Here is a 26,003-nt window from a genome sequence, read left to right as displayed (position 1 = left end):
AAGTCACAAAATGCACTGTTGATCATAAGTAATTCCAACGAAATATGCACAGTACTGCTATTGAAAAAGTTGCAGGAAAATAATGAAGCACAGCATGGACGTTTGTCATTATCTAAATGGGCCTACTAAAGAGCTGAAGTGCTGGAACCACACAATAAGGATGTCAGAAGATATTTTCGTTACTGGAAATTTAAACAAATCTTCCTCTGAAGCTTCAAACGGGGCAAATCAGAGAAAAGTACATCTCAGGCCCCTGATCTATTCTTCCTGAAAAGCTCACCTTACAAGCATCATTGAGGAAATAGAAACAACATTTTAATTTAAAATTTGATTTTATTAATTACCGATCAATATTTCCTTACAAAATGAAGTTAAATTATCGTTTTGTGAAAGGTGTTAACAGAAGATGTCCAGCACTGTCTGAATATTTTGTCTTTGTCTTTGAAAATGTTTACTTTGGTCCCAACATTTCTTCCGGTCGTACCCATTCCTTGAATTGTTCTTCAGTCAAATGTCCCAAAGCAATGGCGGCTTCCTTCAAAGTAGTTCCTTCCTTGTGTGCCTTCTTTGCGATTTGCGCAGATTTGTCGTAGCCGATGTGTGGATTGAGTGCGGTGACTAACATAAGCGATTCATGCATGATTTTAGCAATGCGATCCCGATTAGGTTTGATGCCTACCACGCAATTGGAAGTGAATGTTCTCGCACCATCAGCTAAAATTAGACAGAAAGTTGGAATTAACAGAATTCATAGATATACTTTGTGAACACTTACAGAGCAATCGAATTGATCGTAAAACATTAGAAACAATCAAAGGCTTGAACACATTCAGCTCGAAATGTCCGTTTGATCCACCAATCGTCACGGCAACATGATTACCCATCACTTGTGCCGAGAGCATTGTTAGAGATTCGCATTGTGTTGGGTTCACTTTGCCCGGCATAATTGAGCTGCCTGGCTCGTTTTCTGGCAAGCTCAATTCACCCAAGCCGCAACGTGGTCCAGAACCCAAGAAACGAATATCGTTGGCTATTTTCATGAAGCTAGTGGCGATTGTGTTCAGACAACCCGAAACTTCAACCATTGAATCGCGAGCGGCTAAGGCTTCGAATTTGTTTGGGGCAGAAACGAATGGCATTGAAGTCAACTCGGCAATGCGCTTTGCACACTTTTCCGCAAATCCAATCCTTGTATTCAAACCAGTACCAACGGCTGTGCCACCTAAGGCGAGTTCATAGACACGGGGCAAGACTGCATCGACACGGTCGATTGCGTAGGCTACTTGTTGAACATAACCACTGAACTCCTGACCCAATGTTAGAGGAACGGCATCCATGGTGTGAGTTCTATAAATTGAATCTCAATCTGAAAAACTGAGGTTCCTAATGTAAAAAATACCATATATACCTTCCTATTTTAATGATATCCTTAAACTCGTCCGATTTCTGCTTCAGAGCGTCATGCAAGATCTTCAATGCGGGCTTTAAATTGCAATTCAATTCCATTGCAACGGAAATATGAATGGCAGTTGGGAAAGTATCGTTTGAACTTTGTGATTTGTTTACATGGTCGTTGGGATGTACGGGATTTTTAGATCCCAATTTTCCACCCAAAAGCTCAATAGCTCGGTTGCTGATTACCTAGAAACGAGGAGAACGGACGTAGGATTTTCTTTTTACTTTTACCGTCTGATTCGCTCACCTCATTCACATTCATATTTGTTTGAGTTCCAGACCCGGTTTGCCAAATAACTAACGGGAAGTGGTCTTCATATAATTTGCCCGAAATAACATCATCAGCTGCTTTTGAGATGGCATCACTAACTTTTGCATCAAGACCGTATTCCTTGTTGACTTCAGCGGCTGCTTTCTTCAAAATACCCATGGCTTTCACGACTGGTTCCTGGAAATGTTTACAGTTGTAATTTATCGGGGACAAAGAATTTAAAGTTCAAGATTTATGATCTCAATAAGTGGGACACCTTTACTCTACGCGTTTGTTTTGTATGACAACGATCCCGGGAAAACATATTGTATTGTCATTGGAACGTACTTGGAAAAGAGTGTGAACAACGTCTACATAAAATCTCTGCCAGTTTATAATAATGTCCTTCAGTTATTTCGAGATTTACGAGGAGGCTATAATCCTCCCCTACTATTTTGCGCTATGTTTTTCCAGAGCGGCCCGCTCGTCGGTCTCCTGGAATAGTGGATTCCATTAAACGACAGCAGGGAACAGTTCTACGAAAAAATCTTCCAGCCCCGCGGCGTTACAACATTTGATGGCCGAAATGATTTCATTAAAAAAATATCAACATTTACTACCAAAATTCCCTGTTCCTCGGATGATGAACTACATTTTCAATTTAATGACCTGGCGAAACAGAAGAACGTATTCATCTCCGTCGGCAGCACTCGGCCAAGGCAAACGAAGGAAAAGCTTTATGAGGAAAAGATTAAGGATTCATCCTCACCAAAATGGCACCCGATGACAAGGTCGGGGCGCAAAATGCTTAAATTGCACAAAGTTTCCTTCCTTCTTTCCGTTTTAAATTTTATAGAAATTTGCTAATATTAGTAAGTACTTTGATCCAATCTTGCCTCTCGACCGCCAAGAAATTCAGCATTATGACAACTTCTGCCGAATAAAAAGAAGCTGATTGAAGCGCTTGGTGAAAGATTCTAACTTCAAGAAAACAAATTGCATCACTTGCTCCAAAATCTGCGAAATTGAGATAGCTCTAGCGTGAGTAGAACCATTCTGAAAACGCCCTTTATGGTTCAGCTCTCAAATTAACTCCGCCCATACGATAGCAGTTGGATTAGAACGAGTCGCCTCAGACAAAATTCTTTCATCGTGTTATAAATCAGGTAAGTGAAATGTAGGCAAAATGAAATCCCAGGCCAAAGTCCAAAGACGGCAATCGGAAGGGGGAGTCGCCTGAAGTCCCACGAGTATTGCAAAGACAAATGGTTCTGCTACTATTACTACCAATACCGCGAGAAAATTCGAAAATGCGGGCGGCCATGCGAATCGTCCAACTTTCAACAAAAACTAACTGTGACATCTCGAGAATAAGTAGTCTCGTTGAATGGAACAGAAAAACTGGACTGAATTTCCTGGTTGATATGGATACTAATGTGTCAGTACTACTTTGAGCACCAACAGGAAAAGTCACTTAAAAAACTGAACACAAACTGTACATTCCTAATATGAAAATTAATAACCCTTATGAGGAAAAGACTTTGCCCTGATTTCAACTAGATGTTTTTTTGAGGCAGACATAGAAGGCTAAAAGGCACAGATTTTTTTAAAACATTTTGACTAACTTGTCGATTTACGAGACGAGAAAGTTACTGACAATAGAAGAAACAAATATCATCACCAACTCTTTGACGAAAAAGTACCATAACGTTTTTAGAGAATGCATCGATACATCATTATGATGGTCCAACAATAGACCAGCGGAAATGCAGACTAACTCCGAAGAAGCTCCAGCGAACCAAAACCGAATTTGACTCCAGGATTTTCCAAGCAATTTGAAAGCCTTCAACAAAAAATGATCCATCCCAATTTATCTTGCAAGTAAGAAAAACGGGACTTGAGGATGTCCCGAAACACTCGCCATCCTCCCTTTTGGCTTTCTTTAGTTCAACCTATAGAGTGCGACGCAAGCTTTTCAATGATACGTTGACATCTCCGAGGACTCTAGTTTTGCTTTGCGTGCATATATAGCCTCACCGACCCGAGAAGAACACTGCTAACACCTACGAATCATTTCTGTGAATTTGGCTTTCACGTCAACGTCGGCGTATATGTCTTTAGGGCATCAACCGTAAACTAACTTGGCCATTTGGTCGACGGATAGGATTCAAGATCACTGCTGGAGTTAGTAATGCGTGCTTTTTCACTAACTGTTGGCGGGGAAGGATAGAAAGTCTCTTGAAGTGCTGAACTCGACCAACAATTAAAACCTCCTTTTCAACGTAGAGCCCAAAGGACCAGTTCCCGCAATTCACAACAACGTTCGAACGCAGACCTTGGACACTTAACATTGATACCTGAGAGCCAGCTTTCTTCAACAGAATGCATAAATAGTACAAAGATATGTAAGCAGCGTATCCTGTTCTCCTAAGACTTTGTGGCAAAAACTGATGATAAACACAAATCATAAGCTGATCATGTATGCGTGCAACCAGAAATCAGAAAGATTTACGTCCGAATTTATAGGTCAGTTTTCTACCGAAATTGAAAACACTGCAGGCAAAGACAACCTTACGGCCGGCGTCTTGCCAAGTACTCCAGCATCAACCTTCCGATTCCTCACTACCGAAATCCCGGATGCCCAGTAAGGTTACTAAAAAATATGTCAAACTTAAACTCACTGCAACTACAAACGCTCCGTTTAGACAATGGCGACAAATGGGACAAGCAGATCGAGGAGAAAAGGGGATCGCATGAGGAAACTAATCTTCAACATAACCAAAGACTCCTCACTTTCCAGTAACCATTTAACATTAACATTTAATCGTCTGGCCTTACTTATTTTTTTTCTTCAGCCTTTGTCCCGTTCACAAGCGGGGTCGGCTCATCGTGATCGGTTTCGCCATTTGGCTCTATCGAATGCCTCATTTAGGTGCAATCTCGAGGCTTTTAAATCCCCATCCAGCGTATCAAGCCACCGTGGTTTGGGCCTGCCTTTTGGTCGTTTACCATCGACTTCGATGTTCAGACCAATCTTGGCAAGTGAATTCTCGTTTGCACGAATTGCGTGACCATACCATCGAAGACGCCTCTCTCGAAACTTTTCCACGATCGGTGCAACCCCATAACGATCGCGGATATCCTCATTTCGGATGTGACCAAAACGTGTCACGCCACTAGTCCAACGTAACATCTTCGTCGCCATTACCGCAAGACGGCGTTCATTGTCTTTTATAGTTGGCCAACACTCAGAACCATAGAGAGCGACAGGACGGACAACATTGCGGTAAATTTTCGATTTGAGATGTTCGTTGATACGCCGGTCAAATCGGTCGAAAATCTTACGACTGAGACAATCTTAGATGTTTTCTACACGGCATAGAGTTCGAGACCTAGTTCCCAATAAATTATCAAATCAAAAATCTATACCAGGTCAGCGTCCTTCCAATTGTGCTTCTTGGCTGCCGAAACGACTTTAATGATCTCACAACGCCGGCTGCATGGCTGGTATATGAGACTCTCTCCTGGAGAATTTTACATGTCAAAGCGGGAAATATGCCCAGTCAGGTTACTATTGCAGAATCGAAAATCACTCCCAAGTTTTCTTCAGGGCCGATCAAGCTAACAAGTATTTGTTGTTCATTTCCAATCTTACTTTTACCCTATCCTAGATTATAAAATAAAAATCAAATAAACTTAAGGGCATTTCTGCATTTTACAAAACATTAGTCAAATAGGATCTAGATCTACCATCGCATCAGCCGATTGCAGCCGTCCAATTCATTGGCACCTCAGAATCAATCTCTAGCTTGCATTTAAGTAAATATTACTCCAGCTCAGGGCAGCTGTCATCTGAAAAGACATCTACGCAACTCACCGAAAGTGAAGCCAGTCAGCTTTACAAAATAAATGCTATACGCGCGTGGAACAATGCGAAGGTGAAGATTTGAAGACTTGTCGAAGCTTCTGAGTAGATAGAGTCGCGCTGGAAGATACTTCGGGGGATAGAGGGGCTGCAGCTGACACTGTAATAAAATCAATTACCTACCCGACTAGAACAGTCTGTTAGGCTCCGATGCCGCAGAAGACACGTAGCCATGGCAAGTCTTCTATATATTGGTAAACGGTGAAATTGCCGAGCTACGGGAGGAATGTCATACGCCGTTTGGCAAAGCTTTCAAATGATGAAAGTGCAACCCCTAATTTCATGTGAAAAAAATATCAGGAAGGAAAAAGCTAAGTGTTGAGGAAAAGGCCCGTATTTTGACTTTGCGGGAACGGGGTGATAGGGAGAAAAATCATTAGTTCTGAGGCAAGTATTAGAAATTTTATTAAAAAGTATGCCAGAGATGGCAGTCTGGGACAAAAATAAGGGAGCGGGAGAAAGCGAGAGGAAGCGGGTGATTACTCCCCGGGCCAGGCAGTCATTGGAGCAAACGTCCTTGCGAGATAAACTTGCAACTGCTCCTAAATTACGTACTGAATTGCTGGAAGGAGAAAATGCGTCAGTTGGTGTGAGAACGCTGCAGCGACCGTTGAATGAATTAGGACGCAAAGTTCGAAGATCAGCAAAAAAACCGATTTTAACGAAGGCTATGCTCGAAAAAAGACTGAATTGGACATTAGAATGACGTGACTGGACTGTGGACGATTGGAAGCGAGTTGTGTTCTCTGATGAGTCTAAATTCAATTTGCTGGGATCTGACAGTCCGTCCCTAGTGCAAAGAAGAAAAAGCAAGAGATTTAATCCCCAGTGTGTTGTACGAATTGCACGCCATTCTCCCTCAGTAATGATGCATAACATCCAAAGGAATTGGTAGTTTTTCGTTTCTAAGCGATGCGGTCAACGCAGAAAACTACAAAAAAATTATCGAAGATGCGTTCTTCAGACGGTAAAAGTACTGTATGAGCACTTTGATGAAGTATTGTTTCAGGACGATTCAGCTCCGTATCATATTGTTCGTACTGTAGTGAGTAAACGAAATTTTTCCCGTGTCAAATTTTTTATCTGTTTTATCCTCAATACGGTTCTTATTCACGGGTAACATCTTGGAAAGAGGAGCTTGGTATACAGTCGCTGCTATGGCCACTAAACAGTCCAGATTTGAACTCCATAGAGAACTTATGGGCATTCATGAAGTGTGACTGAAACAAAGATCGATAAAGAGCAAAGTAAATCTAGAAAAAAACTTTAGAAAAAAAAATGGCTTAATAAAATTGCGGACGACTTTATTGAAAATGTATACTAATCGATGCCCGCACGAGTTGTAAAGGTGATTAGGGCTTGGATTTGCCGCGTAAATTTCTAAAATGTGGAAATATACTATTAATAACTTTATTTATGTAGATATCGGGACCGGATATATTTTGAAAAAAAATTTGCCCCCTCCATTCACATGTATGGGGAGCCCCCCTGCAACTTAACACAAAATGGCGCCACTTACTGCATGTAAAGGGAACACCAGATTACATACTCTCAATTTTCATGACAATCGGTCTAGCCGTTTCCGAATAAATTGGGTGTGACAGACAGACAGACAGACACCGACTCGATTCTAATAAGGTTATGTTTCACACACAACCTTACTCTACTATTAACACACAAATTTTCGACGAACGTACCTTTTTCCCTGAAAACTTCAACTTTCCTTTCCACCGTTTTCTTCGAATAGAACTTCTGCTGGTGTAAATAATAAGAACTTCACATGCAATCACATGAAGCACAACTTTATTCTCCAGCTTCATGATAAACCCGAAAAACCCCTTTTGAAATTGGATTTTCTTTCACACTCAGAGTGTGGACATTTTTTGACAGATCTGGGAAGGTCCTCCAAATCTGAAGTAGGCTCGCCAAAGCGATATGGTTGCTTCATTCCCAAGCCACTTCAAGTTTAAGGCAGGTAGGTCTATAGTGGATGCTTTCAAGGAAAACGTAGGTGCGGTTCACCAAGCGGAGGCGTACAACCGTCGATCTCGACAGATAGTGTTCTTTGAGGCACTCAACTTTGAAAAGGCTTTTTATTCCGCAATATATAGGCTGATGTAGTAGACTCACTAGAAAAATCATTTCATTTCCTATGCAAGGCTACTTGCTAATATTAAGAGATTATCTTAGAGAGACCGCACCCAACTCTGTATGAGGTTGAAATAGGAAGGATATCATATCAGAGGCAGCACAGCGATCCATCCTAGGATCTTTGGAAAGCTACTTCGGCCTTAACTGGACTAATGGCAAACATTAGGCGTCCTACATCTATTAAGCGACGTTTTCTAATGTAGACATTTGCAACCAATATGAGACGTACCTAGGAAAACCTCCTCCAATGGTTCGATCATGTCAACCAAGCCTAATGGTGAATAGCAAAATATGATTTCCCTAAACATCCAAATCAGTGGAAATTGTCATAAAGGCCGAAAATAGTGACGGCTTGACACACTCGACAATTATTTAGAAAAATCTTGTCTCCATCTGGATTAAACTTACGACTCAGGGAAATGGCAGGCCCTATCTAGATAAGTCGACCACACTACCGAACGTACAAATACTAGCAGACAATAAGCTGGTTGTCTTCTAACACAATATTTATACAGATAATCGTCCACACATTTGTGGTCAGAGCATAGTCAAATTAGGTCAATGACCCCGGCCGAGCGCTATAATATTGGCTGTTGGCGTACCGCTGTGGTCTTGAAATTATCTCTAACACACTTTAAGGTTTAGCTTCTAATTGGACTGTTGCGCTATCGATTTTTAACTCCCCAACTTGAAAAATTGAGAGAAATTAAAGAAACGAAAATTAATTAAAAGGCAAAAAGGGAAAACAATGAGTTTGATAAAAAGAAGGAACAGAATAGATCTAAATCAAATCCATATAAGTGGAATTTATCGTAGAAGCCTAGCCCTCAATAAACCAAAGGGAATACACATAAGTATCGCAATTTGGGGTATAAAAGTAGTTTGATGCATGAGTCTAGAGGAATTTGAATGAAGCTCTTGGCCGAAAACTTCTGCACTCATTTTAGTCTTCATCAAGTTGCAGTTAAACATGAATATAACAAACTAACATGAGCTTTCAAAAACTAGATTCACAGTCGACAGTGCAGAATTGAAATTTTGCGCACTTAGATTTATAAACCTTAGTCTCTGGGAGATTTGGGAATTGAGGCGCTTTGCCCGTTTGGCATTAAAAAGGAACAATGCGAAATGAAAAAAAAAATTCAGCCAAAAACAGGTTTTCATCTTCTTGAATAAAATATTCAATCAAAACATGGCGTTAGCCTCAATTGCCGGCATAAAAATATTAATAGACGGTTTAAAGAGCCACCAGTGAAGAAGGAATGCTCGCTATAATAACTCGCACGCTATAAATAACAAAACAATTTTCAATATATCGAGTACATCCAAATAACAACGTGCTGATAAGAGACATAAATAAATCAATATGTAAACAAAATCACTTTTATGTCTGGAATTAATACTGCAGATATCATCTTGTAAAAATTCCATGAATAATTTATAACTTGACGTGTAATCTTATCACTGAGCAGATGACTCTCGCAAATATAATCACAAATTAAGTCTACTTACGGGCATTCGTTCCGTCCGTCCACCAATCGGGAAATTGATTTTTGAACGCATCGTTTGAGCTCCATAGTATTTGTCTGCGGGTACTTTTAGTTCGCCAAACGTGTCACTCTCGACTCGGTATTCACCTGAAGATTTTGCCTGAAATAAAAATATAGAACCATTATTAGAAGCACTCGGACACCATTTCTAATAAGGCCTTTATAAAAAAACCTTAACAACTGATGCATGGCCCGCAACGCATCAGTGATTTCCTTACATCATTTGAGTCCGACATGATTGAAAACACTTCTTTATTGTCTTTATTGTCTTTTCTTCTACACTGACCACGATACTAATTATATAACAATTCAGCCGCGGTTATTTATTGTATTTCGCATCCAAACACCAGCAATGTTCTCGTCACTTGTGAACATAAGTTGTGGTCTTGCTATCAGACCTCAAACTACTAACGCGCGAAGTGGACGGTCTATGATTTCTATCGAATCTGATTTAACAGATTACATGTGACCAGTGATTATCTTGCGTAATCTAGTCAAGTCACTTCACGTTTGATAATTCTTTGCCGGGGGTAAACACTGCCTATTCGACGATTTCAATTATCAGTGGTGTAAAAAACTTGGCAATTATTGACTTGTTAAAAGAAAAAGTCTTGCAAATGAGAATGAGTTATTTTCGATCTTTCGCTATAGTAGAAGGTCAGGAAAGATCTTTCTACACAGTAAATGTGAAAATAATGCAATAAAAAAAAAATAATTAGAAATTGTAATTATTCAGCTCTAATGCACTTTGCGATCACACACTTGAACACTTTTATCGGGGGAATACGAAAAGAAAATGCTACTTTTCTAACAGTAGAGCGAGATTTAAATGAAAATATCACTAGATATGTAAACCTCAAAAAAGATAAGACACAAGTTGATAATACTGAAAACAATTGCTATTTTTATCAAGTCTTGAAAGATACTGATATTTCTAACTTGAAAACTCCCCATCGTCATTCATGTTTTGCAATCAAGAACGCCAAAACAAGTTTTCATTGACCCAGACCCAACAGCAGAAGCTAAAGGTGCGGTATTGTGCTCCCACAATCACTAGTATTTTTATTTTGCCAAAAGCAAAATTGATTTACAAGAATGCATGGGATTAGAACCCAATTCTATTAAGGTAACGTGGTAAAACTATAAAAATGTGCAAAAAAGTGTCATTGAATAGATCTGGAAAGATTTCTTAGGTACTTTATAATCATTTTGATGGTCACCTAGACGCGGACTATGAATGATATAAGGAATACTTGTAAGGCATCCTTCAACCAAATTATAACATTTTCTTTTAGAAGAGCTAGGCCCAAACTTTACTACAATTCCATACATTTACCATGTTACGTCTCCAGTTTTCTGCCTCTCCAAATCATAACGTTTACTAAACTGAACATGATTGGTACAAAACTTCGGTCTCGTCACAGCAAAGCAAAAAATATGCACCGTTGTATTCCCTTCTTAAAAACGAACCAGATCATGATGCTGCTTGGAACTTATTTTTTTTCGTAAACAGGTAACATGGATTTTCCCCTCTAGAAGGGCCTACTCGGAAAGCAATGACCAGTAACACGTTCACAAAGCCAATGGACTTTGTCTTCTATAGTGGGAAATCGAAGTATATTTACGGGAAATAAGCCCCACATTCAGAGCACCATCAGGAACGTGTCCATTTTTGAAGAAGAAAATACATTTACGTGAGACCTTTTGAATGTGAAATAATTGATTGTCGTAGACGCGTAATTTAATGAAGTGAAAGCAGTCTTTTGTTCATGCATGCATGCATGCACCCCACATTTTAAAGAGAAGATGCAAAAAAAACTCACTAGACTTTAGCCTGGCTCAAAAATGATGGCTCAGGCAAACGGAGTCTCAAGCTATAATATAGGTTAGAAAACGTTTAGATTCCTAAGCTACAAAATAAGGAGGAGTAAAGGTGCAATTGACTGTGATAGTAGATTCCACAAAGGTTACCTATAAACAGTTTCGTAAATAATATACAAATGTAGTTCAAACTTAATTAGAGCAGCTAAGAACCGAAGCTAGAAAGAACCATTGTTGGGTCAGCGATATACAATTTTTTTAACTTTTTCGGTAAAAAAAGAAGACCATATTCAGTGTTCAGGGTGCACGGATTTAGTGTAGCGAATGATAACTCTGAGGAGCCAAGCTTAATATCCCGAATGAGAGCATGATTAAATTATGCGTCCTTTGAAGCTGATGGTAAAGTGGACACCAGCAAAGATCTGCGCTACTGATTTTACGGCCTCTAAAGCACTGTCTTCTGTCGTATGAATCATTTTCCAATGTGGAGTGTGTATTACTAGCAGATACCTGAAAACTCATACACTTAACCCTCACAGGTGTGAAGATATGAAAGTGAGTTGAATATAAACTGGACGTTTATGCTTATTTTCCTCATCTTAACACGAGCGCGAGTCATCTTCGAGGTGAATCCATAAGCAACAGCTGCTTCCTATTCGTTCCTTTTTTCAGTAGAACCAATAATGAGCAAGAAGTTCCATCGTCCTTAACTTATTAACTTATAGTTTGAAATCAACATGTATTATTGCATTTGATTCCAAGATTTCATACTTTGAGAAGTTCAGACAGATTTAAAATATTTTCAATTAGCACGGATGGGTAGGCTTGTAGCTTCTCCCTCACAGAAGATGTAATTCATTGGATTGCTTTCAAAGGTTGGGCTGATATTTATAAACTTGTATAGTTGAAAAAAAATTTAGCAGAAAATATAAATAATGCGCATAGTAGTTATTGTTCTCAAAATAGAATACGAAGTACATATTTTTCTGCGGAAATATCTATTCTTTTCCTCCCTTCCTTGAACTCGCCTCTTTTTGTAGGCAGTTGGTAGTTCATGTCAAGAATACATTAGAAAGGGGTCAGAAATGTTACACAGAATCAGCAACTCGCTGCGACCACATCCGAACTGGAAGCATTCCTGGCAAGTATGGCTTCGCACACATCGTCAAGAAAGTACTGGAGAAGCGCCCTCAATCGTTCTCTACCTAAATAAGGTTGCAGGCCTGGCGAGAGGGCGGTAGAAACAGGTGATTCCATAAGCCCCCGGAGTTTTCTCGGAGAGTCGGAATAGAAATTTCAAAGAAAGAAAAGGAAGAATAAGGGGGACGTGCAACCTAGACCCGTTAAATTCTCACCTCCAGCCCGTTTTTCAACATAAGTTTCACCTCGAATCCGAACTTTCTTTCTACGGTCTGGATGTTTACAGTGTTTTGCTAAACTAATCAAAATTGTTCCAAAAATAAATCTTCCAGATGCGAAATTTGTGATGACATCTTTTACGTTATGCAATTCGCCGTTTATCTACAAAGTAGTAGTTGGTACGAAAAATCCACGAACACTCTCCCCGCCCAACAGAACCCAAAGGCGACCAACCTAAGGATAGGCTGAAGGCAACATCCAAAAGGCCGCACCAGAGCGATGATACGCTTCAACGTAACGCGTGTGCGATAGGTTCGATTGTCACAATCACCTTACGCAGTGACGGGCTACAGAAATATGTAGACGGAATGGGGTGATGCATCTACTGATACTATCCGATCTTGCATCACTCACCCATTCCCACTCACTGTTTTCAACAGCTAACACTACTTATCGCACCCAGGAATAAACGCAACTTTTATACTGGTAACACAGAGGTATGTTTGGCTATCTGTCAAAACCGATTGCAGGACGCGTTGAAGTAGTTGTCGGCGATCAAAAGTAACTCGTCATGTGACTGCACCAATCGGGGCCTTTTTGCCACCATCATCTAAATTGGAGCACGTTTATTTGGATCTCATCGTTATGCCTTATTGTAAGGGGCAACGCTATTGTCTGACCATGGTAGACCGTTTCTCACATTGCCCGCAAGTAGCACCAATCGCCGATCAACAAACCATCACAATTGCGTTCCTTGGCCCATAGGTCGACAGATTCGGCATACTACTTCGGATCACCACAGATCAAGGAAGACAGTTTGAATCGAGGTTGTTTCAAAAACTCAGCATCCTGACCGGTGCAACCCATATCAGAGTGTGGGTCGAGCGTTCTCACCGTCAGTTCAAAACAGCTATAAGATGTCACAACAGCCACTGGAAAGAAGCATTGCCTGTCTTGCTACATTTGCACAGCTTGGAAGGAAGAGCTCGGCGCAACTACAATAGAAATGGTGTATGGCCAGTCATTACGTCTACCAAGCCATTTTTTCGCCTTTGCGTGAATTTCATTGTCGTAGCTGTTATCGGTTATATTTTGGATCCTAGATAGGAGAAATTTTCAACGATCTCAAAGTTGTATCTTTATTCTTCCCGTTTGGCCAGTGCGATTTGATGTTGTTGGTTCTATGGTTTTGGGCCTGAGTTGCCACCATATATTTCGTGTTGTCTTCATTGATGTGCAGCCCGCCGCCTGCTCGATCTTGATGAAGGCAATTTGTACATCTCGGGTTGTTCTTCCCATAATGCCGATATCGTCAGCATAGGCCAGTAGTTGGTTGGACTTAAAGAGAATCGTGCCACTGACATTTACCTCAGCATCACGGATCACCTTTTTCAGGGCCAAGTGAAAGAGGACGCATGATGTTGAATGGTCTCGAGAGTGATCCTACTGCTTTTATCCGACCTCGCACATTGGTCAGGCTCAGCCTAGTCAGACTTAGCAATTTCGTCAGGATACCAAATTCTCTCATGGCCATGTATAGCTTTACCCTGGCTATAGGCGGCTTTAAAGTCGATGAAAAGATGGTGCAACTTATTTCCATATTCCAACAGTTTTCCCATCTGATGCTGATTTGCCTGGAGTGAAGCCTCTTTGGTATGGGCCAATGATGTTCTGGCCATATGGGGCTATCCGGCCTAGCAAGATAGCGGAGAATAACTTTTAGATGATGCTCAGCAACGTGATACCTTTATAATTACTGCACTGTGTGATAATTCCCTTTTTATGTATGGGACAGATAATACCTCAATACCTCAACCAATTGGACTATAATTCCATTGGCTCCTGGCGATTTATGATTCTTAAGCCGATGATGTCAGCATTTGTCCGTCGTCTTCAGTTGGCGGGACCTGCAACTCGCCGATGTTCTGGTTGTTCATGAAAATACTCAACCCATCGCTCCAATATGCCCATTCTGTCGGAAATTAGATTTACCTCTTTGTTTCGGCAGGATGAACATTGAGATGTGTAAGGCTTCATTCTGCTGACTTGCTGTTAAAACTTCCGGGTCTGATGCGTTTGCTCCCTGTACTTTTGAGTTCATAAACCTGTTGGTTCTCCCAGGCTTCCTTTTTCTATCTGTGAAGTCGCTCCTCCGCTCGACGGAGTTCGTGATAAGTCTCCGCGCGTGCCCGTGTCCTTTGAGAATGCAACATTACTTGGTATGCGGCATTCTTTCGTTCCGTTTCTAGTTTACATTCATCGTCAAACCAGCCGTTCCGACTTTTTTTTGCAACTGAGGCTAAGTATGTTTGTGGCCGTATCAATGATAACGTTCTTCAGGTCATTGTGAAGATCATTTGTTGATGCTTCATCTCCAGGATCTATGTTATTGTGGCCCCCTTATAGATGTCCAAACAGCTGAATGGTAAGAGAATAAGGCTATCGTACTGAAGGTCGTGGTTCAAATTTGACGTCAGTTACCAGTCGAGCTGGGAATGAGTACCTGAGCCACATCAGGGTACTAATCTCAGACGAGCGCAATGCTGACCACATTGCCTCCTATATAATAATAATCGTTGGCGCAGCAATCTATATTGGATCAGGGCCTTGAAGTGTGTTAGAGCACTTCATTCAAGACCGTAACGGTACACTAGGAGGCAATGTGGTCAGCATTGCGCTCGCCCCCCCTGATTTGACTCAGGTACTCATTCACAGCTGAGTCGACTGGTATCCGACGTCAAATCACGATGCAAATTCCACTGCCACCAGTGAGATTTGGACCGCGACCTTCCGTATGACAGCCTAGTGCTCTAACCACTGAGCTATCCGGACACATTGCCTCCTATACGGCACCATAATCGTGTAGTGTACCGATACGGTCTTGAATGAAGTGTTCTAATACACTTCAAGGCCCTGATCTAACTGGATTGTGGCGCGCGCCAACGATTATTATTATCCGTGTTGTAGAGGGCTGTGCTGTGGACGGCTTCAGTGTTAAATCTTATCTGATTGTCAAAACGGATTCTAGGTGTTGTTATTCGAGACCGAAGCACTATGCCAACGAGTTAGTGATCCGAGTCTATACTTGCCCCCTATATGTTCTGACATTCATCAAGGCTGAGAGGAGGCGGCGTTCGATCAACTCGTGGTCAATTTGGTTGGAAGTTGTCGCGTTTGAAGAAGCTCACGTTTGTCTGTGGATCTTATGCACCGCTGTTACATCAGTCCTATATCGGCTAGCTGCTTGGTAAATCCTTCTCTGTACAGGGAGAGCACGTTCCATGAGAAAATCCGCAAACCATTAATCCGTTTACATTGGCAGGTTCGCCGTTGTGTTATCAGCCCAGTCCGAGGCTCACTTTGTAGCTTCGTAACAAGTTCTTTTCCGTGTAGAGTTGTCAGCCCTACCCAACCCCCAACCTAGAGGGCCAGTTGATGCAATTTGTCTCGTTTTTAGGCGTAGGAGACTTGCCTTCATCCTTCTTCGTCTGCAGCTTTTCGTTATGAAAGAACTCCCAGCGGTCAGCACGTGGAGGTGGACATACGCTTTAGCAATAGAATTGTTAAGTTTTATGCTCCATCCACGTTTCACTCTGGGACCTATACTACCCCCAACGATCCGCAACAACGGTCCAAAGAAAATACTCCAGCATCCGTACCAGGACCTATGTCGGGTGATCAGTGGATCAGTTGCCGGACGTATCATTACAGTATCCATCGGATCGAGTCACACCTTATGCAATAGCAGACAATATCAAAGAAAACCCATTCTCGGGCCAACAAGAGGAAGCCCCGGTGGGAATGCCCACTTCCAAAAGAGATGTCCCAAAAATTGGTTCAAGTTCCCATTCAACATCCTGAAGTGGCAAACTCAACAAAATTTGGAAGACGGGTAGGATTTCCTGGTCATTACCAGGCAGGTCTTCAATAATTTAACAATAACAAGATCACAGATCCACAACTGGCGCCACGATACGGCTTAGTGCTATCAACCTCACCAAGCTTATTGGTTAAAAAACGTTGCAAAGGAAGGCGAATTATCTCAAAATATCCAAAACATATTTTATAAACAAAATTAGTCCATGGTAAACCCTACGAAGCTAAATAAGCTGCACAAGCGACACATTTTAATTGGAGCCTTTCCTATCACTTCGACAAGTTCATTTGCATTCAGTGCCACCACAGATTCAAAAACTATACATTGAATGATAAAAGCATAGAAACGGTCAGGGTGCTACCAAGATTCAAAGTCTCGCCGTTGTGCATCATTTGAAATTTAAACGTCCGTTTCGAACTTTAATGGCAGAAGGCAACTCACGGTCAGTACCAGTCAGCTGATTCCCAAACGTAGCCTGCGGCCGGATTGTGATCTACATTGCTTGCAGCGAGATTGTTCAAGAACGTAATAACAAATGAGAAAGCTTCGAGTGACCATAACAACTTCCACTGACCCCAAAACCTAGCTGGAAACCGGTTTCCGACCATTTCCAAAAACGTATCAACAACGAACCTAAAAAAGAATTTCTCTCTAAATGTAAACAAATTTGTGCACAATTACTTCGATGGTATCCAGTTTACGCTTCTTGCAGACACAGTGCTTCGACTCCGCCATTCTTTTGTCCACGCACAGAACTTCCACCGACAAAATCCGACAAAAATCCCTCCTGGGTCTCACGTCTGGCCGCAAACGTGAAACTTATTGGATGCACTTTACTTCTTAGGTTACGAAACCAGCACTCATGGGTATGACCAGCTGCCGTCTAAACTTGGTACCAACCGGAGATTTGCATGTCCTGCGTACAACCGCCCCGACCGCTTTTCCAGTTTACGCAAAAATAAAATCACGTTTAACACAATTTAATGAATGAACATCGCTAAATTTCGGAAAAGGTTGTTACCGAAAATAGAATTATAAATAAAAAGAGGATTACGTCGATTTCTGTTGCCCAAAGACCGCCGAAATGTACAGATTGGCAACAGTTACATAATATTTGCCAAAAATACGCCAAGCCCCCTCAGATTATCCAGGCTGCCGCCGAAACAAATGCCTCTATGAAACCAAAAATTTCTTGGACAAGATAAAGGAAAGGTAACTTACCATGCCTCTGGTTAGCTGACTGGTCCAGGCCATTCTGTGGAGCCGGTGAAAGCCTCCGCGAGACGAGTTTTGGAAAATTTGAGCCAAAGCCATTTTCACCCAATTCCAATGATTTCTTTAGCACGACAACAGAAACCTCCAGCAGAGAATGGAATTCTCCCCCCTAAATGACGTCGATATCACTCGCGCGAAACGTTACACTTACGAGACAACCTGAAGACGAGCCACCAGACCGGGTTTCGGAATATCGTGAGCCTCCCACACGTCCTCTTACATCAATGGTTTTTTGACGTTGACAAATCTAGTCTAGATATAAACGTCAAAGCATGCGCACGCAACAATCGGCGAGAAGCCGGCCCTGCATTGGGGAAGGCGAAGTGGCGAAGTACCGGCAACCGGCGTTTTGTAGAGGTTAGAGCAGCTGATTCTTATTGGAGGGGAAAGTGATGTGGATTGTCTGATTGGCATCGGTATCTGCCGCAAAGCGGAAGCCATTTGTTGCTAAATGGCGGTTATGGCAGTTTCAGTTTGAAAATTGATTTTAGCAATTATTGTTAATTTTTGCTATATAGAGGAAAATGAAAGATAAGCGTTGTTTATATATTCAGAATACATGGCAGTTGAAACTAAAATAGACAAGATGACAATATTATTTTTTAAATTAATTTCAGTGATAACAGAATCTGGATCTGGTTCAAATTACGACTCGATAAATACAATATTTGATACTCTCCAGGTCTGTTTTGTGTTTACGGTATTGCTGGTAACACGTAGTGTATGGTTTTTGTCTATATAGAAATGAGGCTGCGCCGTTTCTTCTTTAGATAAAATACACATTGACTTGGTTGAGGATTGCCTCCAATCTGGAAAGGAATTCTCCCATATAATGCAGTGTGTAGAACATTTCTTGTCTACGGAGCCTTGTACGACTTTTCTTTTCTTTTTTCCGTTGTTTCGGGAATCACTTGTTCCCTTCGTCAGTGCTACATCCAAGCAGACCATCAAAACACCTTCGGTATCTTGTTAGGGAAAGTTTTTCGTTGCCGATTATTCTGTCCTCAACGTGAAATGAAAAGTGGCGCGCATATTACTCTTTGAATTTAGCAGTCGTCTTTGTAATTGCATTCTTTCGATCATTTAGAGTAAAGCGATCAATTGAAATTGTAGTAGATACTGCAACCAAAAAAGAAATTTTAAGAGCAATTCACACCCTATTTCAACAATTAGTTAATAAGGTTTTGTGTACAACAAAACGTAATTAAAATTGATTTACTGTCTGAACAAAAAATCAAGAAGCTGCTACTATATGGTGCCTAGGCTCCGAAATACCCTCCATACCGATATCTGTTCAAAGTTAATAATAGCTTATTACTATAATTTTTAATAATTGGCAGCAAAACTCATCTTAAGTTCATTGTAGCACCACGCAACAACGTAGGTTATAATATAGAGCATGATCCTACCAAGTTTAGTGGAAATCGCACTATTACTGACGAAGTTATTATAGGTCAAAGTTTTCGCTTCTTTGCAAATTCAATACTTTGAATGTCAATATCACACGAAAGTGGATGTTCTCACATAATACGTGCTAGGTACTAAAGGGATAAATGTACACTCAAATGGTCTTTTAAAAGAAATATACAAAATTCTTCATACCTGAAGCGTCGAGCTTCCGGTTCCCGACTTGTGGCTTGTCAGAGGGGATTGCAATTGGTCAAAGTTTCATTTGAATGTGATTTGATGTGATGTAGCAGCATTCTAGTGTAATTGTTCAATTTTAATTTTCGGTCTGTTCATTGTATCATTCGTCATTGAATCGACAATTTTTGTTCGGAATACTGTGTAAGCATTCCTGGCCCTATCTAGCAAGCAAGTCTTTTTCTTTGACCAGTTTTTTCCCCTAGATTTTGCAGGGTAACATCACTGAAATAGCGGTGGCATGGTGCGACAGTGCCGTACGGAAGTCGAAAATCAGAATTGCATATGTATGTCTACATCATAGCAAGCATTCTTTGCCCAATGTCACGCACAGGAGTCGCAATAGGTCTGTTTTAGGTCGGACTCTTGAGTAAGCGTTCTTTTCCCAGAATTGTTTGATTATTTTCATTGATGGCTGGATTTTGCAGGTGCAAAATGAGTAAGAGACGTAAGAGACGTACGACAATCTTCCGAAAATAAGCCAACAGAAGTTTGCTGCCGAGCTCAGAATCTCGCAACCATTATTATAATAATATAATACCCCCTTTCATGGCTACTGAATGATGCTAGAGGGCATGGTTTTGCAATAAAGTATGGCCTACGTGCTAAGTGCGAACTGACACACTTGATGTACCTAGATGACATCAAGCTGTATGCTGGTACTGACAACCATCTTAGAAGTCTGTTGCGCATAATAGACATGTTCAGCCGTGATATTCGGATGGAGTTTGGATTAGACAAGTGTCGAATCCAAGCCATCCGCAAAGGTCATCACGAGCCGCATGCCGGACATAGCATTGGTGACCTCCACATCGAAGCTATGACCGAAACAGACTTCTACAAGTACCTAGGAATTCTGCAAGGAACCCATGCTCGAGTTGGTGATCTGAAGGAAGCTCTGCTGTCCGAATTCCTGCGACGTGCAAAGCTGGTGCTGAAATCGCATCTCTCGGGGAAGAATAAAATGAGCGCGTTGAATGTATTCGCTATCCCTTCACTGGCTTATGCATTCGGAATATTGCCGTGGATGAAGACCGACCTGGAAAACGTCCAGCGGCGGATAGGGACAACTATGTCCAAATTCCGAATGCATCATCCAAAGTCTGCCGTGGAGCGGATGAACCTGCCTCGTGACATCGGAGGTAGGGGTGTGATTGACGTGGCGGCACAACATCATCGCCAAGTCGACTCGCTGCGCGCTTATTTTTACAGCAAAGAGCAGGCGAGTCCCTTGCATGCGGCTGTCTGTAAGGCAGACTGTGGACTGACTCCACTTAACTTGAAGGATCGATCTTTCAATCCTCTGAGTGGGGTGAAGTCGGACCAAGAGCGGATCGATGAATGAAAGTCGAAGGCAATGCACGGTAAACACGTGAATTGTCTTTGGCAGCCATTTGTCGATTTGCATCTGTCGAACAGATGGCTGTCTGCTGGGGAGCTCTTTGCTGACACGGAGGGGTTCATGTGTGCCATTCAGGATGGCGTGGTCGCCACCCGAGCTTATAAAAAGCTCATCATGAAAGAACCGGTGGAGAACGACCAGTGCAGAATGTGTGGTTCGGCGTTAGAGACGTTGGACCATCTCATTTCTGGCTGTACTGTTATGGCACCGATGCAATACATCACCAGGCATAATGCTGTATGTAAGGTTATCCATCAAAACCTTGCATATAAGCATGGGCTGATCACGGGAACATGTCCGGTTTACCGATATGAGCCGCAAGCAGTACTTGATAGTTCTGCTTACAGCATGTATTGGGACCGGCAAGTTCTGACTGATCGCCATACCGCACACAACAAGCCTGACGTACTGTTAGTTGACAAGACGGGTCGCTCCGCGTATATTATTGATGTTGCTATCCCCCATAATAGCAACATTGAACGGAAATACGTGGAGACGAAGGTGAACTATGAGCCATTGGCTCGGGAAATCAAAGAAATTTGGCGTCTCGAGCGGGTGGTTGTAGTTCCCATAATATTGTCAGCTACAGGTATTTTACCTAAATCCCTGACGGCTTCCCTTGATGTCCTGGGACTTTCGCACAGTCTGGTTCAAACCATGCAGAAGTACACCATTCTGCATACGTGCTCGATGTTGCGGGGAGTACTCGACGGATTCTCCCACTGACCTACCACCGGCCACCACCACCAGTGCCCCTTTAGTTTTTAAGTAGATAGGATCGTCCGAGCCTAAATGCTTGGCACTTAGTGCTAGTATTAGGTAAAATCCGGCATCTGCCGAGATTGTGATAACTCGGAAATAATAATCGTTGGCGCAACAATCCATATTGGATCAGAGCCTTGAAGTGTGTTAGAGCACTTCATTCAAGACCGTAACGGTGCACTACAGGATTATAGCACCCTATAGGAGGCAATGTGGTCAGCATTATTATACAAGATGCTAAAAGCCCGATATGAAATTGAATGTGCTGACACCAACAATGAAAATAAAGACAGAAAAAGATCGTTCTGAGAAAGACAAAGCTGTTGCTTGAGAAGTAAGAGCGAAAGATGCACGAGTCAATAGTCCACTGATGTGCTAAAAGCCGAAGATTTGGCAAAAAATGGAAAAGGACGAACTCATTGCTACAAATGGCTGGTTTTTTTCGATGAAAGCAACGTCCAAACCTTGTTTATGACAAAGATCATGGTGAACAATCTGATGCCGATAGTGTAGCAGCAGAATTCTGACCGAAAAACGAATGGCCTATTCCATCAGGGCAATATTCAGCTTCCGATTGGTTTAGTGCAGATGAAAAACTTCCTAGACATACATACGTCTTCCGGGACGAAAGCATGAGGGGTTCTAAAATTTGTAAAGAGATAATTACAATTATGTGATTGGCAAGCATGATTGGAGAGAAAAAAATAATGGTAATAAGCAAAAGCGACCACCTTCGATGTTTCAGAGGGGTGACACACATTCCCGTTGATTACTTTGCAAGCCAGAATGCATGGATGTCTACATCTATTTTTAATGAATGGCTGCAGAAATCGGATAAGCAGTTGGACCGAAACCTACTACTTCTCGTTGACAACTGCATAGCGCATGTCGTGCAAGTTCCTCTGAGATAATGTTATGTTTTGGTATGTGCAAAATTCTAGAACGTACCTACTTATTACGTTCCTTATATATATCATCATGTATTACACATTAACATGCTAAAATCAATATCGAAAATAGTGTACAGTATTTTTTCTTTGTCAACATGTATGTGTACATATTTACTTCAAGTGACGATAAAGGATGATGAATGAACAAACATACGGAAACTTTTTTCTAATTTCGATGGAATTTCAAAGTTTTTCCTCGCTCTATTCAATGTAATCGTTAGGTTATTTTTATCACTTTCACTCAAATTAAACGTGATTGCATTAAGCGGGGACTGCTGTATTTGTATGCATGTCATTAAAAAACCACTTCATTTCGCAGCTATTTCATACCGGAAACCCAAAAGCTCACGCCCGATGTATGTAGCAATACCAATTCACATTAATGTAACTGACCCTCGAATGAGTTTATAAACGAATATTGTAGCGAGTGATACCACGCTATGTAGTACTCTCCCTCGCACGGTAGCCACGTTGTCAATGTTGGCCAGTATCATATCTAGATCCGCAAAAACTTTAAGTAAAATTCAATATTCGGCCCTGGAACGGTCCGTAAAAGCAGCCACCTACAATAGTTTGGGTTAATTTGTATCAACCTCATTTGTCTGTGTGGTTCAACACCCTTCTATATGTCGAGCATTTGTCCACACTTTCTTACCTTTTACAGAGCATAGATTATGACTCTCCGCTGTAGTCCTTGATGAGATTTCCTTCTTCCCTGTACTTCATGCCCACTTATTGGCTTGTGCAGGATGCTGCAGAGTGGCGAATTTGAAACATATAAAATATCTCCCTCGCATCCACTGATCTGAACGCTGAGCCTGTAAACAGTAGAAATCAGTACAGCGGTGCTAGTCACGGCGGGGCTCTGATTCTTGGTCTCTAAATCAATCTGTACCCAAAGAAGACCTTAGGATCATGCCTATACGGCGGGTACTCACGTTAAATCCCCAGCGCCTTCATTCCCCTTATAATGCTTTATTCCAGACGCCCAAGCGCCTTCTGCTCTCTTCCCGTAAGGTTATCCCATTTAGCCTATTGATTTTTACGGTCGTCTTCTGTTTTCAAACTTCTTATGTCAGCTTGCTGATCGAGCATTTCGTCTATTTTACCATGAACCCTGTGCACTCTCCTTTTCCCGAATTTATTGAATTCACTTGATACGACTTACACTCGCAGTCAGCGTTTACGTTTCGAAGGACCAGCGTAGAACGCATCTCCCTCTTTGGAAATAATTTTTTTTTCGGATGGGTCTTCCTTTTCTTGTTTATCTTTTTTTCTAACCTTGATCGAGTGCTCGGGTTTAAGATTAACCGATATTGGACTATTGGCTTTCGTCTCTATATTAACCAGTATAAAATTTGATTTTATTACTTAATATAATTGCCTTCGAGGTCGACAAAACGATTATAGCAGTCATAGCATTTTTCGATCGTATAGTACGTTTCGGCGATTACCTCTTCATTGGCTCTAAATTTCGTTTCAGCGAGCATTCTCTTCCTATTTATTGCAATGGAATGAAGTATCGATCAAAAAAATAAAAAAATGAATTTCTGGGAAGCTCTGACTGTATATCTCTCATTAAACCAAAAACTAAAAATATTTGATACACCGATCACACATAGCAGATCGGTATTCTGGACTGTAGATGAAGTAGCGAGGGAACGAGCTGAAATGCCGACCTTTCTGTAAAATCGAAATGGGGCTAACGGTGATGATACCCAGGAAAAAAGAAAAGAGTGGCGTTAAAAAATAGTGAACCCAACTATAACTGGAGTTTCCAATCTACTATCCGTCTAAATACTTGTAAATTGGTAGCATATATTGATCACGTTAACCTATTAGCTAGACTCGGTCTTGGTTTGGCCGTAATACCACCGAACAAGACTGCTTATCAAGTGAAGCATCAAATCTGACGCCGAAAATTACTAAAAATGCCTCCTAAAGGACCATTTAAAACCCAGAGCATCGAGAATTTCGATTAAAAAGATTTGTTTGCTGGTTTCTACCGAAACATGTTTTAGAAATTACCTGATCAGATTATTCAGAATGATCAATCCTGGATAAAAAAAAATGTCGAGACTCTGATGCCCATAGACGTCTTGAAAACAGTTTTATCCGATTTTTTTGAGATTTTGATAAAAGATTAGGTACTTATGGGTACAGTATAATAAATAAAAATAAAATGGTACAAAATTTTGGCTACGAAAATGACCATTACAGAACTATCAATTGCTGGGCTCCTGCTTTTCATAAATCATTCGATGGCACTGTCAAACTGCTCAAACAAGTTTTCGGAAATAATAAGTCTCTATATTCAGCAAGCAATACACCTGTTGCCTCGTAGCACTAACTTCGACAAAGCCAACAGGTTTAGAATGTCTCGCCTTCATCTAGTCGGAATGCCTCTTCACTTCCTCAAAGTTCACGACGGCACCAACGCAAGGAAAAATCTATGCGGCCTCTCTCCAGAATGTGTCCATTTTATGGGACCATTTACGCAATCAGCCTGATATACCTTTCAATCTACCATCAGTGAAAGGGAAAAAGCAAGAAAGCAGATTGAAAGTTACACGTTCAATTTGGCGTCTAACAAAATTAACCGAGCCCAAACTAAACATGTGGATGGGGTCCGCCCCGTCAGAAAATGAAGTACTATAAATCAATAGTTCAACCAAAGTAAAAAAAAACTCCAACAGTCTACAGCCGCCATTTGCTCAGCCTACAAGCACGCTCGCAAACGTGCGCAGCTTATGGTAGACCCCGTCAACGTCACAACTATACGTGTCGAAAACCGTTACTTCATCTGTGGCATCAATGGACACATAAGCAAGTTTTCAGAAAGAAAACAAAAGGAACTATGAACGTTTCTCTGCAAAGCGTTTTCGCCAATCATATTAGATCGTAAAAGACCACAAATGACTGCATTCTCCACACAACATCAATCTTATGCTTTTCATCGATTCACTTGCTGGAACCAAATTATTAAACAAACCTTCGTTTCAATGATCGGAATAACTCTGCAACAAACCAATGAATCATAATTGCATTGCACGTTCTATATTTTTGGGCATGGTATAATGCAACGTCCTTCACCATGATCAAACTTTGCCTTTCCAAACTTTTGGGCGGAAGTTGGTTGAATTGCCTCCGATTCATTAACCAGCTGCACAAAAATGCCAACGGTCAATCCAACCCAGAGTACGGAATTATTCATTACCGCTGAGATCAACTTTCAACTCAAGTGCAACGCGGTCCTCCAGCACCAATCTTTGTCGAAGATAAGATCAGCGCTAAACTCAATAGGTTCGTCAAACAATTCATCACGATCGCAACTTTTCGTCATTGTGATTTAGAAGAAAACGGGTGAATCATGAGCCTGTGTAAACTTCTCGACCACCTCCGCGGTGTTTTCCAATGCATAGCAAAATACGAGTTCCATATTCGATTGAACAAGTGCAAATTTTTTTCCCGACGAAGTCAGGGGCTTAGGGCAGATCGTCAACAACAGGTCGCATTTGGACTACTACCATCACTTCAACTGCGATCTAGGCGGCACCAACTAATTTGGCAAATATCTCTCGA

The 26,003-nt window shown here is 41.4% G+C and overlaps 1 protein-coding gene across 3 annotated transcripts; it reads right to left on the bottom strand.

The window, feature by feature from the left end:
* Positions 1 to 313: 313 nt before the first annotated feature.
* LOC119653601 (fumarate hydratase, mitochondrial-like) lies at positions 314 to 17,907 on the bottom strand. Of its 3 annotated transcripts, none has more exons than XM_038058353.1 (6): positions 17,610 to 17,907; positions 9,294 to 9,431; positions 1,703 to 1,903; positions 1,409 to 1,641; positions 776 to 1,347; positions 314 to 714 (listed from the first exon to the last, which is right to left on the bottom strand). In XM_038058353.1, exons 1-6 carry the CDS (start codon positions 17,700 to 17,702, stop codon positions 452 to 454), a joined length of 1,500 nt encoding a protein of 499 aa, XP_037914281.1. In that variant the 5' UTR covers positions 17,703 to 17,907; the 3' UTR covers positions 314 to 451. The 3 variants fall into 3 exon arrangements, with proteins under 3 accessions (XP_037914281.1, XP_037914282.1, XP_037914283.1); XM_038058354.1 differs by lacking the exon at positions 17,610 to 17,907 and adding an exon at positions 17,070 to 17,330; XM_038058355.1 differs by lacking the exon at positions 17,610 to 17,907 and adding an exon at positions 9,550 to 9,894.
* Between the last annotated feature and the right edge of the window lie 8,096 nt (positions 17,908 to 26,003).

The sequence above is a fragment of the Hermetia illucens genome, chromosome 4, assembly GCF_905115235.1.
Source record: "Hermetia illucens chromosome 4, iHerIll2.2.curated.20191125, whole genome shotgun sequence".
Classification (NCBI taxonomy): Eukaryota; Metazoa; Arthropoda; class Insecta; order Diptera; family Stratiomyidae; genus Hermetia; species Hermetia illucens.
The sequence above is the reverse complement of the archived record's forward strand: the minus strand, read 5'-3'. Positions and strand labels throughout refer to the sequence as shown.

What these genes read in the sequence shown, in the direction of transcription:
- LOC119653601 (XM_038058353.1), bottom strand. Translation starts at nt 17,702, where the DNA reads ATGGCTTTGGCTCAAATTTTCCAAAACTCGTCTCGCGGAGGCTTTCAC. An exon ending in GATATCATTAAAATAGGAAG is followed by an intron (nt 1,348 to 1,408) that starts GTATATATGGTA and finishes TTCAATTTATAG; the next exon opens with AACTCACACCATGGATGCCG. An exon ending in ACGATCAATTCGATTGCTCT is followed by an intron (nt 715 to 775) that starts GTAAGTGTTCAC and finishes GTCTAATTTTAG; the next exon opens with CTGATGGTGCGAGAACATTC.